Source organism: Typha angustifolia, chromosome 15 (genome assembly GCF_048772165.1).
Source record: "Typha angustifolia cultivar Huaian chromosome 15, ASM4877216v1, whole genome shotgun sequence".
In the NCBI taxonomy this organism is placed as follows: Eukaryota; Viridiplantae; Streptophyta; class Magnoliopsida; order Poales; family Typhaceae; genus Typha; species Typha angustifolia.
The window spans coordinates 7,370,858-7,388,936 of NC_133253.1; the positions used below are offsets into that span (position 1 = coordinate 7,370,858).

Below are 18,079 nucleotides of genomic sequence, written 5' to 3' on the forward strand. Positions count from 1 at the left end.
TGTCTGGACTGTAGACTGCATGTACACACCTAGCTAGCTAATTAAAACCAGACTAGCTAGAGAGAACAAATGCTAAACAAACTCTTCCAATAGATGCTTATCAAACAATCAAGCATATATACATCACTCATTAATTATTAGGGTTTCAAGAGTCTTTAAAAGAGACTGACACAAGCACATAACTAATAGAATTTAGAAAAAGGAAAGAAAAGATTAGAAATCTCTCAAAATCCTTATCAACTTTGGCGCGTGATTGGTAAAAGATGAAGAGCAACATCATATGATAGAGATGTATCATATTAAACCTTATGTACTTTAAGACTAATCTTATGACTTTTTCTCCATAATACTAACCTCAGTTCATACAGAGTATGGCCCATCCATATATATATATATATATATATATATATGTATGCATGTATGTATGTATGTATGCGAGTATATTTATCACAGTCATAGTCATAGACTCAAAAGGTCAATAAGCTGGAAAAAGGATGCAAAAATACAAGCAGCTCAACAATATTGAAAACTTGGACATACTACAAAATTATTTTGATAATTGATGTTACTAATATTCGAGGGAATAATTTGGTTTGACAGGTAAGACTTCATTTTGGCATCTAAAGAGGGGTCAAAGCTTCAATCATGAAAAATTATGAAAGGTGTAATATATACTTTTAGTAGATTAGTTCACTTTTTTGGGAAAGGTTAGCTAGTTATCTAACATTGTATTAAAATTAGTTATTCTAAACATGATGGGTTTAAATCTTACATTCATTTTTTATATTATTGCATCCTTTTTAATTAAAATAAGTTGTGTTGAGTCGCATATGTTATCATCAATCACATATAATATATATTGTTGGTTTATCGCCTATATAATTGTGAGGCTGCTAACCAACTAAGCTCAATAATATACATGTCATATAGGTCCAAGTTAAGGGTAATATTTACGAGCATCGGTAGATTTAGTAATATATTTATTAAAAGGTTTAAGATAAATTTATCTTAAAGGATGAAAATGATATAAATAATAGCTTAAGGGTCAAGATGGAATAAGCCAACGCCCCCCCCCCTCCCTGTTATCGGGCCCCCAGAGGGGCGATTTGTAAATAAAGAAAATATCGTGGATCTGAAAAAGGAGGGGCCCCACCGCGTCGCTGTCCACGCGTTCGGGAAGATGGTGACGTGGCGGGAGAGGAGGACGATGGGGATGACGTCAGCTGCAACACCGGACGTAACGGTAGCCTCTGAGCCTGAGGTTTCGCCGAACCGAGGTGTTTAGTTTGTTCGGCTTCGGCTTCGGCTCGGACTTCGGGCGTTGGACACGTGTCGGTCACTGGGGAAGATGGAATTTTATTTTTGCAATTGATGATTTATAATTTTTAATATTTTTGTATTTTTAATAAATTTATAAGGTGGCATTTTGTGATGCATAGGTTTGATAAATTTGTTTACTTACTCTTAGTTATAATATAAAAAATATATACGACAAGAGAGTGATATTCGACTATTATTCATAAAAAATAGAAATTTAATTCACCAAAACTTTATGGCATTTGGTTAGAGCACTAGTAGTCCTTTGTAATATATTAACTTTTATTAATACTAATAAAAGTATAATATATTAAAATGTGGTTGTTATTATTCGCACAATTATGTTATTTATGATAGTTTAAATATCACTTTGCTCTCTAATAATTAAATTGAAAAGAGAAATCCATTTCTTTTTAATCTCTCATGCAATATAACTGAAAGAAGAAGAAGAAGAAGAAAGCTAATTAATCTTGGTATGTGGCAATATCAATAGATACTGTTCCTGGTTACCTATCCTTATCCATCTCTTTTAAGTCAAGATCTTCTCTATAGTCCATAGCTAGGGAGTCTAGAAGGAAACACTTGGTTCTCATTTGCAAACTTGATTTAGAAGTTTCTCACTAAATGCAAAATAGGTGATTAGATAAGCTAATTATTTATCCTCCGAGAAGAAAAATTATATTTCAATATTATTATCGACACGAATGAATTAGGTAGAATTAGGATTATAAGCCACTAACTCTTCTGTATGCTTATATGAAGCATTACTCCCATGTACATATTGATGCAAATGAGTAAGAGAACATCTTTTTTATGCAATATAATTTATTCAAAGGGGAAACAACAAAAGCAAGAATGAGTTATTATTCCTCTACGAGGGTACCCAGTTGCAATAGCCCTCATGAAAACTAAGCTTTTGGTTTTATATCAATAATAGAGGGGGACTTGTATGTTATGAAGTGTCACCTATCTATCATTGAATTAAATGTGACAAACTTCTAGAGATCATTTAATAACAATAATTGATTACAAACGCATACACATATACATACATATATACAGCTGGTAGCCCACCTTTTAATTTTCACTTGGGACCTGTTTTGATAGATATAAAATTAGTTAGTCAAAACCTCAATCTGTTGTTTAATTAAAAGTAGTAGTTTGTGTGATCCCTTGAAAGAATGATGGTTATTAATTAAGTCCAATAGTCGTGTATGAATCTTACCAACATTTTACAAATAGAATGGCGTGATGACTTACCGAATGTTAATAGTTTCTCTCTCCACATCTCATATCATTTCAATAATCGTACAGAATGATGACGGCATCTACGATGTTTCACATTCGTAATATGTTTGTGGGTAAAGCTTCGTTCTTTTGTTATGTTTAGGCCCTAAGGAAGCTTATAGCAAGCCGAGCCAAAGATTCAAGGATAGGGGAAAAGAAAAATGGCACATGAAAAATATTATATAAAAATATATATATATATATATATATATATAAAGAGAGGGAGAGAGAGAGAGAGAGAGAGAGAGAGGAGGGAAGAGAATATTCTTTTTCCTCTTCCCCCTTCCCTTTCAACTCCTTTCTTGCCCGGATTTTGATGCATGAAAGGAGGGCCATGGCGCAAAGCACGGCCCCTTCTCCGGCCTCTCAAGCTTCTACACCAACGCAAACGCTTTGCTTTGAATGGAAAGCAAGCTATTAGCTCAAGCAAATCACATGAAGTCGACCCTATCCACTTGCTTCTTTCTCCTTCTCTCTCTCTTTCTCTCTCAACTTTAACTGAACTCCTCATCACCTCTCCCTTGCTTCCTCTACCTTTGTCTTCATGACATCCTTTTACTAGCAAACCCACCTAATTGGATTCATATCGCAAGGACCCATCTTGCTAGATTCTGGAAAGGATGCTAGATATGTACACTTTGCACCTAAGGACATATAAGAGATATGGAAAGAATATTAGGTGCACTAGTCCATCTCATGATAATTAGCTGCTATATTTGGACCATTTTGCACAAAGAAAGAAGCAAAATAGTCGATAGATATATGTATATATCTCATCAAACACTAGGTAGTAATTCCATTGCACAAAAGAATAAGTTTTACATGATCAGTACTGCTTGCACCTTCTGGGTACATCTCTATAGGATTTTACATGCATGTATTAATTAATCTCTTCTACACAATCAGATGTTTATTTACAGGAAGTAAAACAGCAGCTAGGGCACACTATTAACTTCTCCCTGTGATTAGTATCATCACATGAATTAATGGGCTAAACTCTTGAAATGTTCAAGCAATCTCAAATTATATATTTATTTTTTCAGTACTTCCACATGGTATCCAAATCTATAACTGGTTCTGCCACCGAAGAGATCTCGGCGCCGTTGTGATCGGTCGTCAGTCCGGTGTCCTGCGACCGGCTAACTATCGACTGGTTCGAGTGCTGCTCCACCTTGGGCGTTGCTTCTCCATGGTGCAAGTAGCCTAAATTGGCTGAGTTAGGTATCTGAGGGTAGAAGGCAAAGTTGTGAGCTGTGTTCTTTGAGTCCACCTGGTTGATATCTTGTAGATCCTCCATGGCCATCATGGAGAGAAAGCCTCCATCATCGTTGATGTAGCTCGGACTAGGCATGAGGTTGGAATTATAGTAGGTTGGATCCATGAGAGGAGGCAATGCAGTGGAGTAGTCTACCAAATATTCTTCCAGTCCAAAGGAGTTGAGCCTCTCAAGCCCATGAATTGGGCTCTTCTTTATCCCTATGCTCTTGTGGAATACCCTACACACAACCCATTCATCCTGCAATTTATGAACAAAAGCCCTTGTTAATTACTTTCATTAACACAGTAATAATAATAATAATATGGCTGTAGGAATTATTGTGTTAGAAAGTAAGATATGTACCTTTGCAGACTTGGGGAGGTTGGAGTAAGGGAGTTTGCCTTCAAGCCTGTACTCATGCATCACCCAATTGGTCTTCTCCCCCTTTGGAGCTCTCCCCTTGTAGAACACAAGAGTCTTCTTCATGCCAACAAGAACTCCTCTCCCTCTGTAGATCTCCTTGTCCTTTCCTGTGGCTTTCCAGTACCCAGCTTCTGTGGCTCTATTGGTTCTCATCCCAGTTGGGTATTTCCTATCCCTTTGGCAGAAGAAGTACCACTCCTTCTCTCCCATCTTGGCCTTGCCTGCATCACAAAACCAAACCAAGTTTAACTAGCTAGATGCATATCAAAACCAAGGAGGAGAAGAAAAGAAAGACTACTAGTACTACTACTAGTACTACTAGTACTAGTAGTAGTAGCAACAGAAGCATACTTGGAAGATCCCATGGCTCACACTTGTTCAAATCCACCTCTCCTATGGCTGTTGCAGTGAACCTCTTGCTACCAATCTTCGGTGAGAGGTAGTGGGTGATGATCTCCTCATCTGTGGGATGGAATCTAAAGCCAGGGGGTAGTTCAATCAGCTCTTCTCCTTGGTTGACCTGTACTGTGGCATCTACCATGGTTGCACCTCTTAAAAAATAAACTAGGAATTAGGAAGAAGAAGAAGACGACGACGACGACGAAGAAGAAGAAGAAGGGTTGGATTAATGGAGGAAGACACCAAGATTGTGGTGTGTTTTGAAAGGTGGATTTAAGAAAGGGGAACAGAGGGGAGAGAGCCACTTAAATAGAGGGGGATTTCTCAAGGCCTAAGATTAAGATGCGTGCAGTTGAAGGCACTTCTTAGAGAAGCCTCATTTGGGTAGTCTCTCTCTTATCTTTCTTTTTTGTTGTTGTTGTTGTTGTTGGTTATATCTTAATTATTTCCTTTTAACAACTATTAAATATTCTATGTTTGTCCTAATCTCTCTCTCTTTCTCTCTCTCTTGATTTGTTGCTTCTCCCATGAAATTTCTAGGCATCTTCTGGAGAGATGCTCTAGTACTATTAGAGCAATGTGTTATTCACAGTGTTTGTGGAGGCCTTAACTAATTCCCTACTGCTATAGTTCAAAAGTAGGAAGAAAAAGTGGATAATAAGATAGAAATTAAGAATCACTTGTACATGCAGATGAACCTAACACTTAGTAGAAGAGTGATTGTTGACAGTTTGAGAATATTATTGCAGACTTTCTCTTTATTAAGCCTCCTTTCCATGAGAAATGTCAGAATTAAAGGAGCTGCGAATGGATGCCAGTGGACAAAAACATTAAAACTGGCTCTGGCCTAGCTCTCTCAGCTTGACTCATGACTTGGCTTCTACTTCAACTTTTACTCTTATAATATACCCATAATGTAGACTTGTGACAAATTAATCTACCCCTTCTTCCTTCTCTTTAAATCATACTTCAACCATGCTGTTCCAAGATCAAGAGTTAGCACTTTCATATTGAGCTCGAGAGTAAATTGGAAAGGAGAAGACCTAAGTGAGCTATACTGCAGGTGTGACTTCATGCTTGTGGTCTAACAGGAGAAAGTTTAAATTATCAACTGTGAATTCAAGCATTCTGAATACATAAAGTTGTGCACTTTCTAGTAGACTGTAGACAAGGTTGTACAAAGTATTCCTTCTGGCATCCCAACTAGTCAGAAACAAGAAAATTAAATGGTACAAGTATACTTTTGTCGAGTTTTTGACCAAACTAGCACTCATCCAAACTTCTTTTTTATACCGAATTAGTCCACTCCATAAATTTAATACCAAAATAAAATATATTTCACTGTAATAGTTAGTAAATATATCTAAGTAAAAAACAACACATAAATTCATCATCTTATATATATATATAAGAATAGGACTTTGATGTGATCAGCGTTTTATATATTACATTAATAAAAAGTAAACTAAGACAGCAAGTTATCAATGTTTTATCTAAAAAATTATAAATAAACTATTTGTAAAATTAGTATTTTATTTTATCAACTTACAGATATAAAAGTTAAACTTATTGATATTTTTATCTAAAAGTAAATTACTGATCTTATCAGCATTTTACTAATCGAGCTATCTATTTTAGTAAAAATAATTTAAGACACGACCAGTATGGTAAAAAAACTCCCTATGTCCCAAACATAACTTTCATTTGGATTACTTGTTTAATGACTGTAACATTAAATAATTTCAATCAACCAGTCTGAAAATTTTAATATTACAACAAAAAAAAAAACCTTAAGCTATTCGAAAATAGTGATTTTATCCTCGTATTATAATCCGACGATATGCTCGGACCAACCAAACTAAACAGTTGCAGCAAGTTAATAAATTATCTGGGGTCATCGGATAGAGATACTTTGAAGTACTGGAGGCCTAATATAATTAGTTGAATTGAAAACCCTAGTTTGGCAGTGAACATGCATACATGTTAACAGACACAATGCATACATATATATATATATATATATATATATATATATATATATATATATATCTCTCTCTCTCTCTCTCTCTCTCTCTCTCTCTCTCTCTCTCTCTCTCTATATATATATATATATATGCTTCACAGATCAAAGCCGGCAAAGAGTGAGTACTATCTCTGAGCACCAGAACTGTCCACCCTCAATAAAGTCCTCTGCTTGTCACCGACCTTATGACACACGGCTCCACGCCGAAGGACGAAGGTGGGCATACGGTGGATTCCCATCTCTCAACGCTGCAGGCTCCAAAGTGGGAGAACTGCTACCCTAGCACCCACCGGTTTTTATCATACCACTATCAGCTCCTTTCAATTTTTTAACTGAATTGCTACTGCGAATGCAGCCGTTAACAGAGATTTCAGAAGAAATAACGATTAGAAAAGGAAGTAGTAGTGTTAAGGTTTCTCGATTCTGGTATTTATTTTGGAGAATAATAGTTCAAAACACCGAAACTTTTAAAGCATACTCCCTCGAACGCTCCAAGAGGATTAGAAAAAGTCTACCCGTCGAAGTTGGAATTTTACTGCAGCCGAGAAGAGGAGTAGTAGCTTTCCACATAGGGGAAATCAATGGAGTGGGAAAGATAAACTATAAAAAAGAAGAAGCCGTGTGGATCCCCCGGGAGGCCCCACCTGTTATTGGAGTTAACCACCGACCGACCCTGGCCCGGAGAGCGAGAGGCTTCTCACGATGACCGTCGGGTGACGCCAGCGGGGAAGTAAGTGGGCGCGACTATCAACGGCAGCTGCCGATTACCGAAATTATGGAAGGCTAGGAAATTTTAGGTGAGGAGAGAAGCTTTTGGCTTTTGGAGTCAAAGAGGTTAATTATATGATCTTTCCCCTACTAATCACCTCGGCTTCCATAACTAACCATCATTATTTTTTTTTTCTCCGTCGTCGTTCACTGGAATAAAATCTCACAAAGTTGCCAGCGACGATCACAGTCGGATACCGACATGTCCGGGACCAGGCCGGCGGTTGTAGCGGTGGGGGCTAACTTCGTCGACGCTAGGACTGCAGTCACTGTAGTAAGAAAAAGATCAGAGTGACCGGTGGCAATGACATCAGGAGCCATGGGGACCAGCTTAAGTATTATGAGTCAAAAGGAGCTTTTATAGCTTTATCCTTCTTGAGAAGCTGGTAAAGTAATAGTAACCGTGGACCTAACATTAATGAGGAGTAGGACTTAAACCCTTTTTTTAGGAATCACATGAATAAAAATTATTGTTCCTTATATGTCAAAATAGACATTTTTTTTAATAGCTATAGATGATTGTGTGGTTACCCTTAATATGGAGGGTGAAAGATTATTATTTGTTTGCAGATGGATTTAATGATTTGACTTAACTTAACTTAAGCAGGGTTACGTGTCTATTTATTTAGAGACGTCGCCTTTTTCTCCGGTCTATTAAGTCATTAACAAAAAGGCAGTAATTTTGATTTCAAATCTTTCAACTTCTCTGATCGATTCCTCTCCAAAAGTAGATTGCTTAGAGGGAAAAAGAACACGAGGATAAAACTAGCCACAGGTCTTCGTCTCTAAATTCTTCAACAAGACTTGCATGTTAAGTTGAGTTTCCCAATGCTTTCGAGTGAACAGTCTTCTTGGGTGTTGTTCACACATTTCCCATTGCTTTGCTTAAGCATACAAAAACAGTGGACAGTAATTGGACAGTGTGGAAAATGTGCAAGATTGGTGGCCTTCTGTCTATCTTGATGCACATAAAGGATGCCTGAAACACAGATTCCAACAGAAGTATGTGAACATCCATTCTGTGATTCATGGGTTTATGAGCAGAGTGATCTGTTTGGGTTTCTCATTTGGAGGTCTGAAAGTTTTTCAGCTACTAAGAACTTAAAAATCCAAGCTTTAATTTAGCTCATCAAGCTGTAGTTAAAGCTTTCAAGGTCCCAAATTTGCTTCCTTCATTCACTTTGATGTGTTGGAGATTTGAAGAAGAAGAAGATAAGGAACTGTTGCTTGGAAGAAATCTGCAGCACAGACTTGCAACATTCATTTCGGCAGCCAAGTAATACCTTCTATCTTGTACTACTGTGTTGAATGTGATGATATATGATATAGCTCTTTAAAAAGTAATGGCATATTACCCAAGCTTTATGCAATTCTATTGAATTGCATTTGTGATTATTACACTACATCAGTGCACTGGTTAAACCATATATAACTAGAAACTTACTTCTAATGATGTGTTCATAACTTGTAGACTATGAGCACCGGATAAAAGACCGTAGGTCGTAACTCGAGTTCTAACTTGACTCATTTTCAAGCAAAAACAACATTAGGGCTGAATCCCTGTGAGTTGTTCAACATACTTCAGATCTAAGTTCATTACAATGTTAAATTTAAGGGAAAAAGAATTTGGTCAAATTACTCTTTCATTCTCATTGTCCTCCAACCTACAGATGGGAGTTCTGATGTAGGAAAAAGAATTGGTTTAGATTTGGGCCATCTCTGAACTTATTCTGAATTTGCAGCTCTACCTAGAAATTATTGAATCAATATCTACCAATCCGAGGATGTCAAGAATAGCAATTAATTCTAGAAGGAAATTCATTTGTCATAATATATATAATATGGATGTAACAAACAACCAAAAGGAAGAAAAAGAAAGGAAGAATCAGTCTATACCCAACACAACTGGTCAGTTTGGTCTGGTTTCAGTCATCATTTGATTTAACTCAGATTTCTATTTGTTATGTCCTAATAAAAATAACTATTGATGCATTTGAAAAGAAAAGATATCTATGACCAAAAGGCAATAGAGGGATAAGTTTATAATCTACCACCAGGATTTGTGTTGAGATAACATTTCAGTAATTTTAGGGAAATGCAGGATTCAATTTAGAAATAAATCTAGGACATTTCAGTAAACCAGGATTCTCTCTTGAACTACAAAATCCATGCAAATTCATGGTCATATGCCCCACTCTAGGTTATCATCTAGCTTGTAGTTGAACAAAGAGAAACTTCATCTGCCTACAGCTGGTTTCTCGCAAAAAATGCGATCTTGATTTGAGAAACAAATACTACTTGAGCAGTCAGAAGAGAAAACGAAGAAGAAAATCAAGCATATTCCTTAATACGATAGCAAAGCGATGAGCTTGCCCAAATAATATTGCCGTGTTAATTGACTTCATCAAACAAGAATCATTGCCCAAAATGGGCAGCTGGTGCGCAATGAATCACCCATATAAGAAAGGAGATCCAATATAGTGGCCACTTCATAATTGTGCATCTCTGTCATATAGACCCCACCACTATAGCTGATATTTTACAAAAAGATATGATCAACTCAGCTCTTTACAGTTAATCCTATATAGTCTCAAAGGTTTCGAGTAACTAAATTATCAAACAAGTATCCATAATGCATAGTACTCCTTTCATTTGTTAAGTGCAGTTAACCCTTGATCTCTCTGGTTTCAGGTGGTTCCTATTAGCACTAACCATGTTATGATTAGCAGAGTAGGGACCATTCATGTTCTGATTTCCATCTTAAAGACCTTAAAGCAATTTAACAGCATAAAAGGACGGGCACTTCATACCACAAGACTAATGACTAGTGCAGAATCCGATAATAAGAACCAAATGACATCACACACAAAGATGGTCCACTAACAATAAAGAGAACAAATAGCACATGTCCTCAAACACAAGCATAATAAACAAAGACGTACACACAGATACTGAAATCCAAAGAACACCATAAACCTCTACTCATATCTCCCGAACATGAAGAAAGGAATGTTCCGACTCAAAGCCACAACTTATTCTGCAACTTAGTTATTAGAAAAGCATACCGTGGATGGCAAGACAGATTGCATAATATCTCCATCACGTTTTTTCCTGCATGCACAAGATGTAAGTAAAAGTTCAGATGTTGGAAAAGCCAGCTGAGATTTCCAATACCCTACTATAAGAAATTACATCAATTCTATACAGCATTATAAAACCTAGAGTCAATTCATAGTTGTGCATGAAGAAGATGATGCATTGCCAAGAACTTACAGTTCGGAGCAATCTTCCAGCGCTGGTTGTCTCCTTCGCACCATTTCCAGAGCACAAGGGTTGTTCCATCACGGACACCACCGTGGTCCTTATCCCCATGAAACGCGTCAAAATTCAAGTAGATGTTGTTAACCATCCTAATGCAACGGAATCCAGCGCCCACATCCCTGCTCTCTGTCCACAAGACCGACTCATCCAGACGATGTGGATCGTAGGGAGTAAGACGAACCTAACACCAACCAACAGTAGAATACAGATTAGAATAAAGAATAGTGAAGCCGTGACGCATCCAGAGATGATCGTAATTAACAATTGACATAGAAATGCACTAGCAGAAAAGGACTGAAATGAAAAGCGATGTTAGAAGATGGAAACAGAATAAAAGAATTTGTAGTTACTGGATGGGATTGGCCAAGCGAGTGCTTCAGAGCTTCCCCAGTCACTTTGTTAACCAGAGCAAAGGCTGGGTAACCCTCTTCATCCTTCACCTTAGTGCTGTACTTCATGTCCTTGATCCAGTGCTACAATCGGACAGAGAAGCGAAACAATCAAATTCGAAGTAATTTTCTAGAAAACCAGATGAAACAAAGATATTTGGTGCAAAAATAGTTGCCAGCATGACAAACTACAAGGAATCCAAATACTGGAGTGACAAAATCCTAATTTGACACAAACTCTAACAAACCAGATGTAACAAGATCGAATTTTGATGTAAAACAAGTACTCTCTAGGTACTTCCATTTCCATCAAAATTCAAATGGAATAAAAAGCCTCAGAGATCCAAAGACCGAGATGAAAAGGCACAATTTTGACACAAACCCAATATTCTCCATGCAATTTTGTTTAAACCCAACAAAAGAAACACGCCTCAGATCCTTGCCTGGTACTCGTCATCCCGATCCGTCGGGGCAAGAATAACGACCCCATCCCGAATTGTTACGCTGTAGTCCTCGTTTGCCTTGCAAAAGATCCTGACGGTGGGCTGCCGCTCCGGCTCGCCGCCTCCGCCGTATCCCTCGTGGGCCACGTGCTCGACGGCTGAGGAGTTGGGCGGGTAGGACGGGCGCGGGCGCCCGTAGGCGTAGTCGCCGCCACCGCCGTATGCCTCCTGGCTCACGTGCTCAACGGCTGAGGAGTTGGGCGGGTGGGACGGGCGCCCGTAGGAGTAGTCACCACCACCCCCGTATCCCTCGTGGCTCACGTGCTCGACGCCCGAGGACTGGTGGGGGTAGGATGGGCGCCCGTAGTTGTAGTCACCACCGCCGCCGTATCCCTCGTGGCTCACGTGCTCGATGCCCGAGGACTGGTGGGGGTAGGACGGGCGCCCGTAGTTGTAGTCACTACCACCGCCGTATCCCTCGTGGCTTACGTGCTCGACGCCTGAGGAGTGGTGGGGGTAGGAAGGGCGGCCGTAATTGGAGTCGTCGCCACCGATGTAGGCTTCAGGAGGAGGAGGAGGTGGTGGGCGGTAGCGCTCTTGTTCCTCGTCATCGTCGCGGCGACGGTGATGGCCATGGCCATGGCCGTGGTCGTGGCGGTGGGGGAAATCCATGGCGGATCTCGGGTCTTAAAAGGTGGAGACGTGGCTTGCTTGCAGTGGATTTTGTACTATTTTATAGCAGTGGAATGGGCTTTGCGTTTCAGCCCACAAGAAAAGAGGCCTGGCTCTATATATATAAAGTGTATACCGCTCAACATTCAATCCAAATTTGATTTAAGCTTGATTTAAACTTAGTATAATTCAATCTTGATTCAAGTTTGATTCAGGTTTAAATTTTCTTATCAAAAAGTTTTAAATAGGCCCATCACAATTGAAGCATTCAATGATAGTATAAACCCTCAAAAGAGAAGAGAAATTAAGTAATATATCCTTAAATAGATTCATAACAAGCATCAAATTACAAAAAACAGATACTGAAGACTCCACAGTTCCATCACAATTCACCATTCATAAGACACAATTTGCTGGGCAAATGATGACCAACATATAGCTCCATCTCACATTCAACCTGCAATCACAAGATGCGAAATTTACCCCCCAAAAAGGGCGAAATAACTTTGCTAGATAGCAGGAGGTTTTGATTTCGAACATAATTTAATATAATATAAATATATATCAATTATACGATATCAGCTTAAGCTTTTAGAGAAATTTTACAGTAAGGAAGTATCTTCCAACGTTGATTGTCTCCTTTGCACCACTCCCAAAGCACAACGGTTGTGCCGTCGTGCACGCCACCGTGGTCCTTGTCACCGTGAAAGGCGTCGAAGTTCAAGTAAATATTGTTCACCATTCGGATGCAGCGGAATCCGGCTCCGACTTCCCTGCTCTCCGTCCAGAGCACAGACTCGTCCATGTAGTCTGGGTTATATGGAACCAGACGAACCTAGCACAAAAAGTTAAGAAGAGATATCAAAGCCCAATCTAGCCACATTGGGTTCACCAAATAAATCATCTAGCCAATTAAACTTACAGGATGAGACTGTCCAAGAGAGTGCTTGATAGCTTGGCCAGTCACTTTGTTGATCAGTGCAAAGGCCGGGTAACCCTCTTCATCTTTCACTCTAGTACTATATTTCATGTCCTTGATCCAATGCTAAAAGAGAGAAAAAAATAATAATAAAGGAAATTGAAATCAAATCATTGAGAAGAGTCGATTTGTTTACATGCATATGTATAACACCATAAGAAGAGAGAAAACAAAAATATTATTTTTAAGATAATACCTTAATTCAAGATATATTCTAAAAATTAAATTCATTATTTTATACTATTAGCTACTTGCCTGATAGTCATCGTTGGGATTATTCGGTGCAAGGACGACATACTCATCCCTAACGGCGAGGCTGTAGTTGTCGTTCGCCTTGCAAAAGATCCTCATCGTCGGTTGCGGCGGCAGCAACCCTCCTCCGCCGTAGCCGGGACTATTGTATCCATAACTTGGTGGATAGGCAGGTGGGTTAAAACCTTGGTCAGAAGGTAACTCCATTGGTCTCTCAATTCTCTTGTGAGTTTGAGAGAGATCGAATAGTGGGTTTTATATAGAGTTTGGGGAGTTACAGTCCTAGTCTGTATATGAAACTTTGGCTGCTTGTAATGAATTGATTATATACATTAAGTGAATTAGCTGTAACTTGTAACTTCAGTTTGACTACCAACTATGACTTGACACTCTACACTCAATTACAAGCTTTCCAACTGTCCATGCGTTACACAGTAGTAGCCATGAAAGTAGAGAAATTGATTGGAATATACTAATGGCTAAAATTACTTTTATGGTCTATGGTTAAATTTTTATTCAATTTAACATAATCCAACCAAATTATTAAAATATTCTTTATATTAAATATAACAAATAAAAAAAAAATATTAGAATCACCCTTCTAATTTGTCTAATAACTATAAATGAGTATTTTAGTAATTTGAATATAGCTATATTAAGTTAGAAGAAATATCTATGCATAGGCTTACAATAAGCTTTCTTCTATGTCATGTCAATCTACTACCTTTGTGCCAAATCCATTAACAGGTAGATTGATGTAGCCACGGCCCAGAATGGTTCTATTAATTTTTTCACTCCACCACTCCATTTTGTTACACAGTAAAATTTAAGTTATATGTTGTTTATAAATTCATGAATTGTTACATAGCATAAAGAACTCTTTTGGAAGTAAGTAAATTCACCTCCATCATCAATGCATGAAGTTTGACAAAATAACCACTTTGTTTCATAATATATGCTTTGAACTGCAAATAATGTTTCATAGCTTTATATTTATGTTTAAGAAAGTGACGATGGGACCACATATATATGTCATCATGTATTAACACTACTGGTTCTTTTGCTCTGTGGTGCTTTCCATAGACGCAAACTTAATTTACACAGTTTTTCAATATTAGATATTATAGGTAGACCATTTACTATGTCATTCTTATTCAGAACTTCAATCCACCAAAATTGAGATGACCATATCTCTATGTCATAACCACGAATCACAACCAGATCTGAACGTTAAATGCATTCATAGTGAGCTCAAAGAGATTTAGAGGGAAACATCCTATTTTCAGTCATACTTACTGAACGTACTGGTTGTTAATTTTTTTCTTTCTCATCATAAATCATGCATTTATCTTTTGCAGAAAATTGCATATAGGTATTTCATGCAATTCACTAGAGCTGCAGACTATTGTTTTGGATTTGGATTTGGGTCACATCCATGTAAGCTATATCAAACAACATAAGTATAAAGAGTAGCTATCCTAATGAGAAACCAGCAGTTGTCCATTAAGTAGCCATTTGGTTAATTTATTAAAAGATACATGCATAAACTATATATATGTTTTTGTTAGGGACTTACAGCATGGCCATTGCACTATCACGTCCAATAAGTTAATTTATATAGTGTATCTTCGATGTCAAGATGCTACAAATCAAGGAGCCTCCTTTGGTATCTAAAACATGCCAAGTTAAACTATAAATTTTACTTTAAATCTTGTGAATAAAAAAAAATTAAGTTTGAACAGTTTTTGATTGTGAAAGTGGCTTCAAATATTTATCTTAAAGCTTGTAGTCTAGCAGATTATAGCGATATAAGATTGAGGATGTCAATTGGAGGAATCAACTCTAGACAAGTGATGGATATATGATTAATTATGACTCGGTAATCAATATCACTTTCATCCCCTCTAATACAAACAAATTAAAAATGAAAAAGTTGAACAGATCCTGAATTACTGGAGTATATCCCAGTCGTGTTCACCAACTCTATCTATTATTTGAAGCAAAAGTGACCACATAACTTCTCAAGAAAGGAGAGAGAGAGAGAAGAGAAATTGTTCATGGCCCATCTCATAATTAAGCAAATGAACTTGTGCGTGTATTCTTTCCCAATTTTCCTTTTTCTCTTTACCTTTCTACAAGTCTAATTTCAAAATCAGTTTATTCCGAAGTTAGAATTCAGTAGTAACTGCTGAATCTGACTCGAGAAAGATTGGTTTAGCGAACTGTGTTGAAAACCATCCAAGCTCTGATGATCAGTGCAAGAACCATTCTGCCTCTTAGGGGGAGGATGTAATAAGCCATTCATCTCCTCTTCCACCAAGCGACTCTCAGCATGATCTCTCTGGCGTTTTATAGACTTGAGATCAGCTACTGCAGCATAAGAGCGCTCTTCTTGTTTCACCTGCTGCACTGAGTTGCTATAGCTGCTGTTGCTGATCATCATCAGTTGATTCAAACTTGGATGAGCAAAAGATGATCCATCTCCATCTCCATTTGCATGTCCTGGCAATTCTAGTAGATTATCAAGTACTAAATTTGACAGCGGCGAGTAGTCGAGAAACTCAGAGATCGGCGAAGATTTACGCCCTTCCGAGGACAAGTCATCGTCGACATCTTCATCCTGATGGCTACTCTTCTTGTAGATTCTGCAGAGGACCCAATCATCCAACTGCATGAAAGCAAACGCATCGATCATTGCCAGGTAAACATCATAATGAAGTCCTACTAGCGAAACAAGTAATTCTTACCCTCATAGAGGAGGAGTCTCTCAATTTCACGGGCTTGTACGTATTACTTGCTTGAGGATTAGCAAGTCTATACTCATGCATGATCCAGTTAGTCTTCTTCCCCTTTGGTGGCCTCCCCTTGTAGAACACCAAGGCCTTCTTAACTCCAATGTTCTCATTCCCTCTGCTCTCACAGATCGGCTTATCGGTCCCCGTCGCCTTCCAGTACCCGGACGCCGCCGCCCGGTTCGGCCGGACTCCGTTAGGGTATTTTCGATCCCTAGGGCTAAAGAAGTACCACTCTCTATCGCCAAACGTCGCTTTGGCTGAGAAATAAAATAAAATAAAATATATATAAGAACATCATAAGTCACCAAACAACCATTTAAATTCTCAAAAGATATAGTTGTACGTAAGAGCAGACATGACACTAACCAGGGAGGTCCCATGGATCATGCTTGTAGATGTCGACCTCGGCGATGACGGCAACCGAGCAAGGTTTTGAAGCCACCTGGTTCCTAAGGTAGTGGAGGATGAGCTCCTCGTCGGTCGGGTAAAATCTAAAGCCCGGAGGAAGTGACGGAGGACTTGACATGGTATCAGAAGAAAAGAAGAGATGAAAGTTTTTGGGAGAGGAGGGATGGGGTTGGGTTTTGATGGTTAAGAGTGGTTTGGTGTTTAACGGGAGGAAGTCTAAGGACAGGAACGTCATTAAGGATTTTGTACTGAGGGCATGTTAGGGGTTTACATATAGAGTTCGTGGTAACGTCCTTCTCTACGAATGGCATGGCAAAGTCAACTATGACGTCGTTTTGTACTGCATGATACTTTAGCTATATCGACAGTATTTTCGTTTTTTCAATTATTAACGAGTCCCACGCAAAAAATGAGTTAGACAAACCGCTAACCCTTTCTTTAAATATAAAAATATTTAAATTTAATTAATTTTAATTAATATTATAAGCTGTTTAATTTAAATTTAAAACTAAGACTTATTCTAAATCGTTATGCTATCGAATTGGTTCTTTAAAAGGACGGCACATCTTGTGCATCACATCCTAGCCGTCCACAATGATCCAAGGATCACCTACAACCTGAGTTGTAGCGATCCGTTACAACCCTACAGGTGTCGTACAACCTTTTCTTTTATAAAAAAAGGTAGGGAAATTTATTGCAAACACACTCCCGTAAATGAATATTTATTCATTAAACTCTTGCTTTTTCTAAATAAAATCTCATTAATTTTCACCCAATAAAATACTAAATATTTGATTAATAAAAATACAAAATAGCTAAAATACCCTAATTTCAACCTTAAAATTCTATTCAATATTAAAGCCATTATAGATAATTTAACTCATCTATATAGTAACTGTTCATTAAATTATATATATATATATAATATTTCCGAGGCATTAAAAAAGCTAAGAATCAAATTAGTCGTCCAAAGTGAAAGAGAAATTTTCCACGTACGTATCCCATTACGATCACTAGTTTAATCCGAACTAATCCAATCGAGCACGCGATTTGGTTTAAGGTACTACGTCTCATTAGTAGAAAGTTACGGTCAACTTCGTCTTATGATCGAGCCGTGTGGTACACGTGGCCATGGTCGACAACGAAGTTAATGATAAAAAAGAATCTTCAAGTGATTGCTACGTGGCTAAACTGGAGAGGTCGGAGAGGTCCTTAAGTGGTCCAAGATAACTACGTGCTAATACATACTTGTAGATAATTAATTGATCACTAAAAGTTAGAGCAAGTGCTTGTCATGAGCTTGGATACTGTAACAAGTTTCCGTCGTAAAGTCTCTGTATACTAT

General features: G+C 38.1%; 3 protein-coding genes across 3 annotated transcripts; all 3 read right to left on the reverse strand.

The window, feature by feature from the left end:
- Positions 1–3,365: 3,365 nt before the first annotated feature.
- LOC140777669 (NAC domain-containing protein 87-like) lies at positions 3,366–5,076 on the reverse strand. The gene is made up of 3 exons (XM_073121938.1): positions 4,637–5,076; positions 4,226–4,506; positions 3,366–4,120 (listed from the first exon to the last, which is right to left on the reverse strand). The coding sequence occupies exons 1-3, from the start codon at positions 4,824–4,826 to the stop codon at positions 3,644–3,646; spliced, it is 948 nt and encodes a 315-aa protein (XP_072978039.1). The 5' UTR covers positions 4,827–5,076; the 3' UTR covers positions 3,366–3,643.
- A 5,239-nt stretch (positions 5,077–10,315) lies between these two features.
- LOC140779267 (ricin B-like lectin R40G2) lies at positions 10,316–13,738 on the reverse strand. Its single transcript, XM_073124278.1, has 7 exons — positions 13,535–13,738; positions 13,223–13,345; positions 12,907–13,135; positions 11,629–12,314; positions 11,147–11,269; positions 10,749–10,977; positions 10,316–10,586 (listed from the first exon to the last, which is right to left on the reverse strand). Coding segments are annotated over exons 1-7 (1,596 nt in total). The 3' UTR covers positions 10,316–10,584.
- Positions 13,739–15,373: 1,635 nt separating this feature from the next.
- LOC140777668 (NAC domain-containing protein 72-like) lies at positions 15,374–17,151 on the reverse strand. The gene is made up of 3 exons (XM_073121937.1): positions 16,693–17,151; positions 16,279–16,583; positions 15,374–16,199 (listed from the first exon to the last, which is right to left on the reverse strand). The coding sequence occupies exons 1-3, from the start codon at positions 16,967–16,969 to the stop codon at positions 15,684–15,686; spliced, it is 1,098 nt and encodes a 365-aa protein (XP_072978038.1). The 5' UTR covers positions 16,970–17,151; the 3' UTR covers positions 15,374–15,683.
- Between the last annotated feature and the right edge of the window lie 928 nt (positions 17,152–18,079).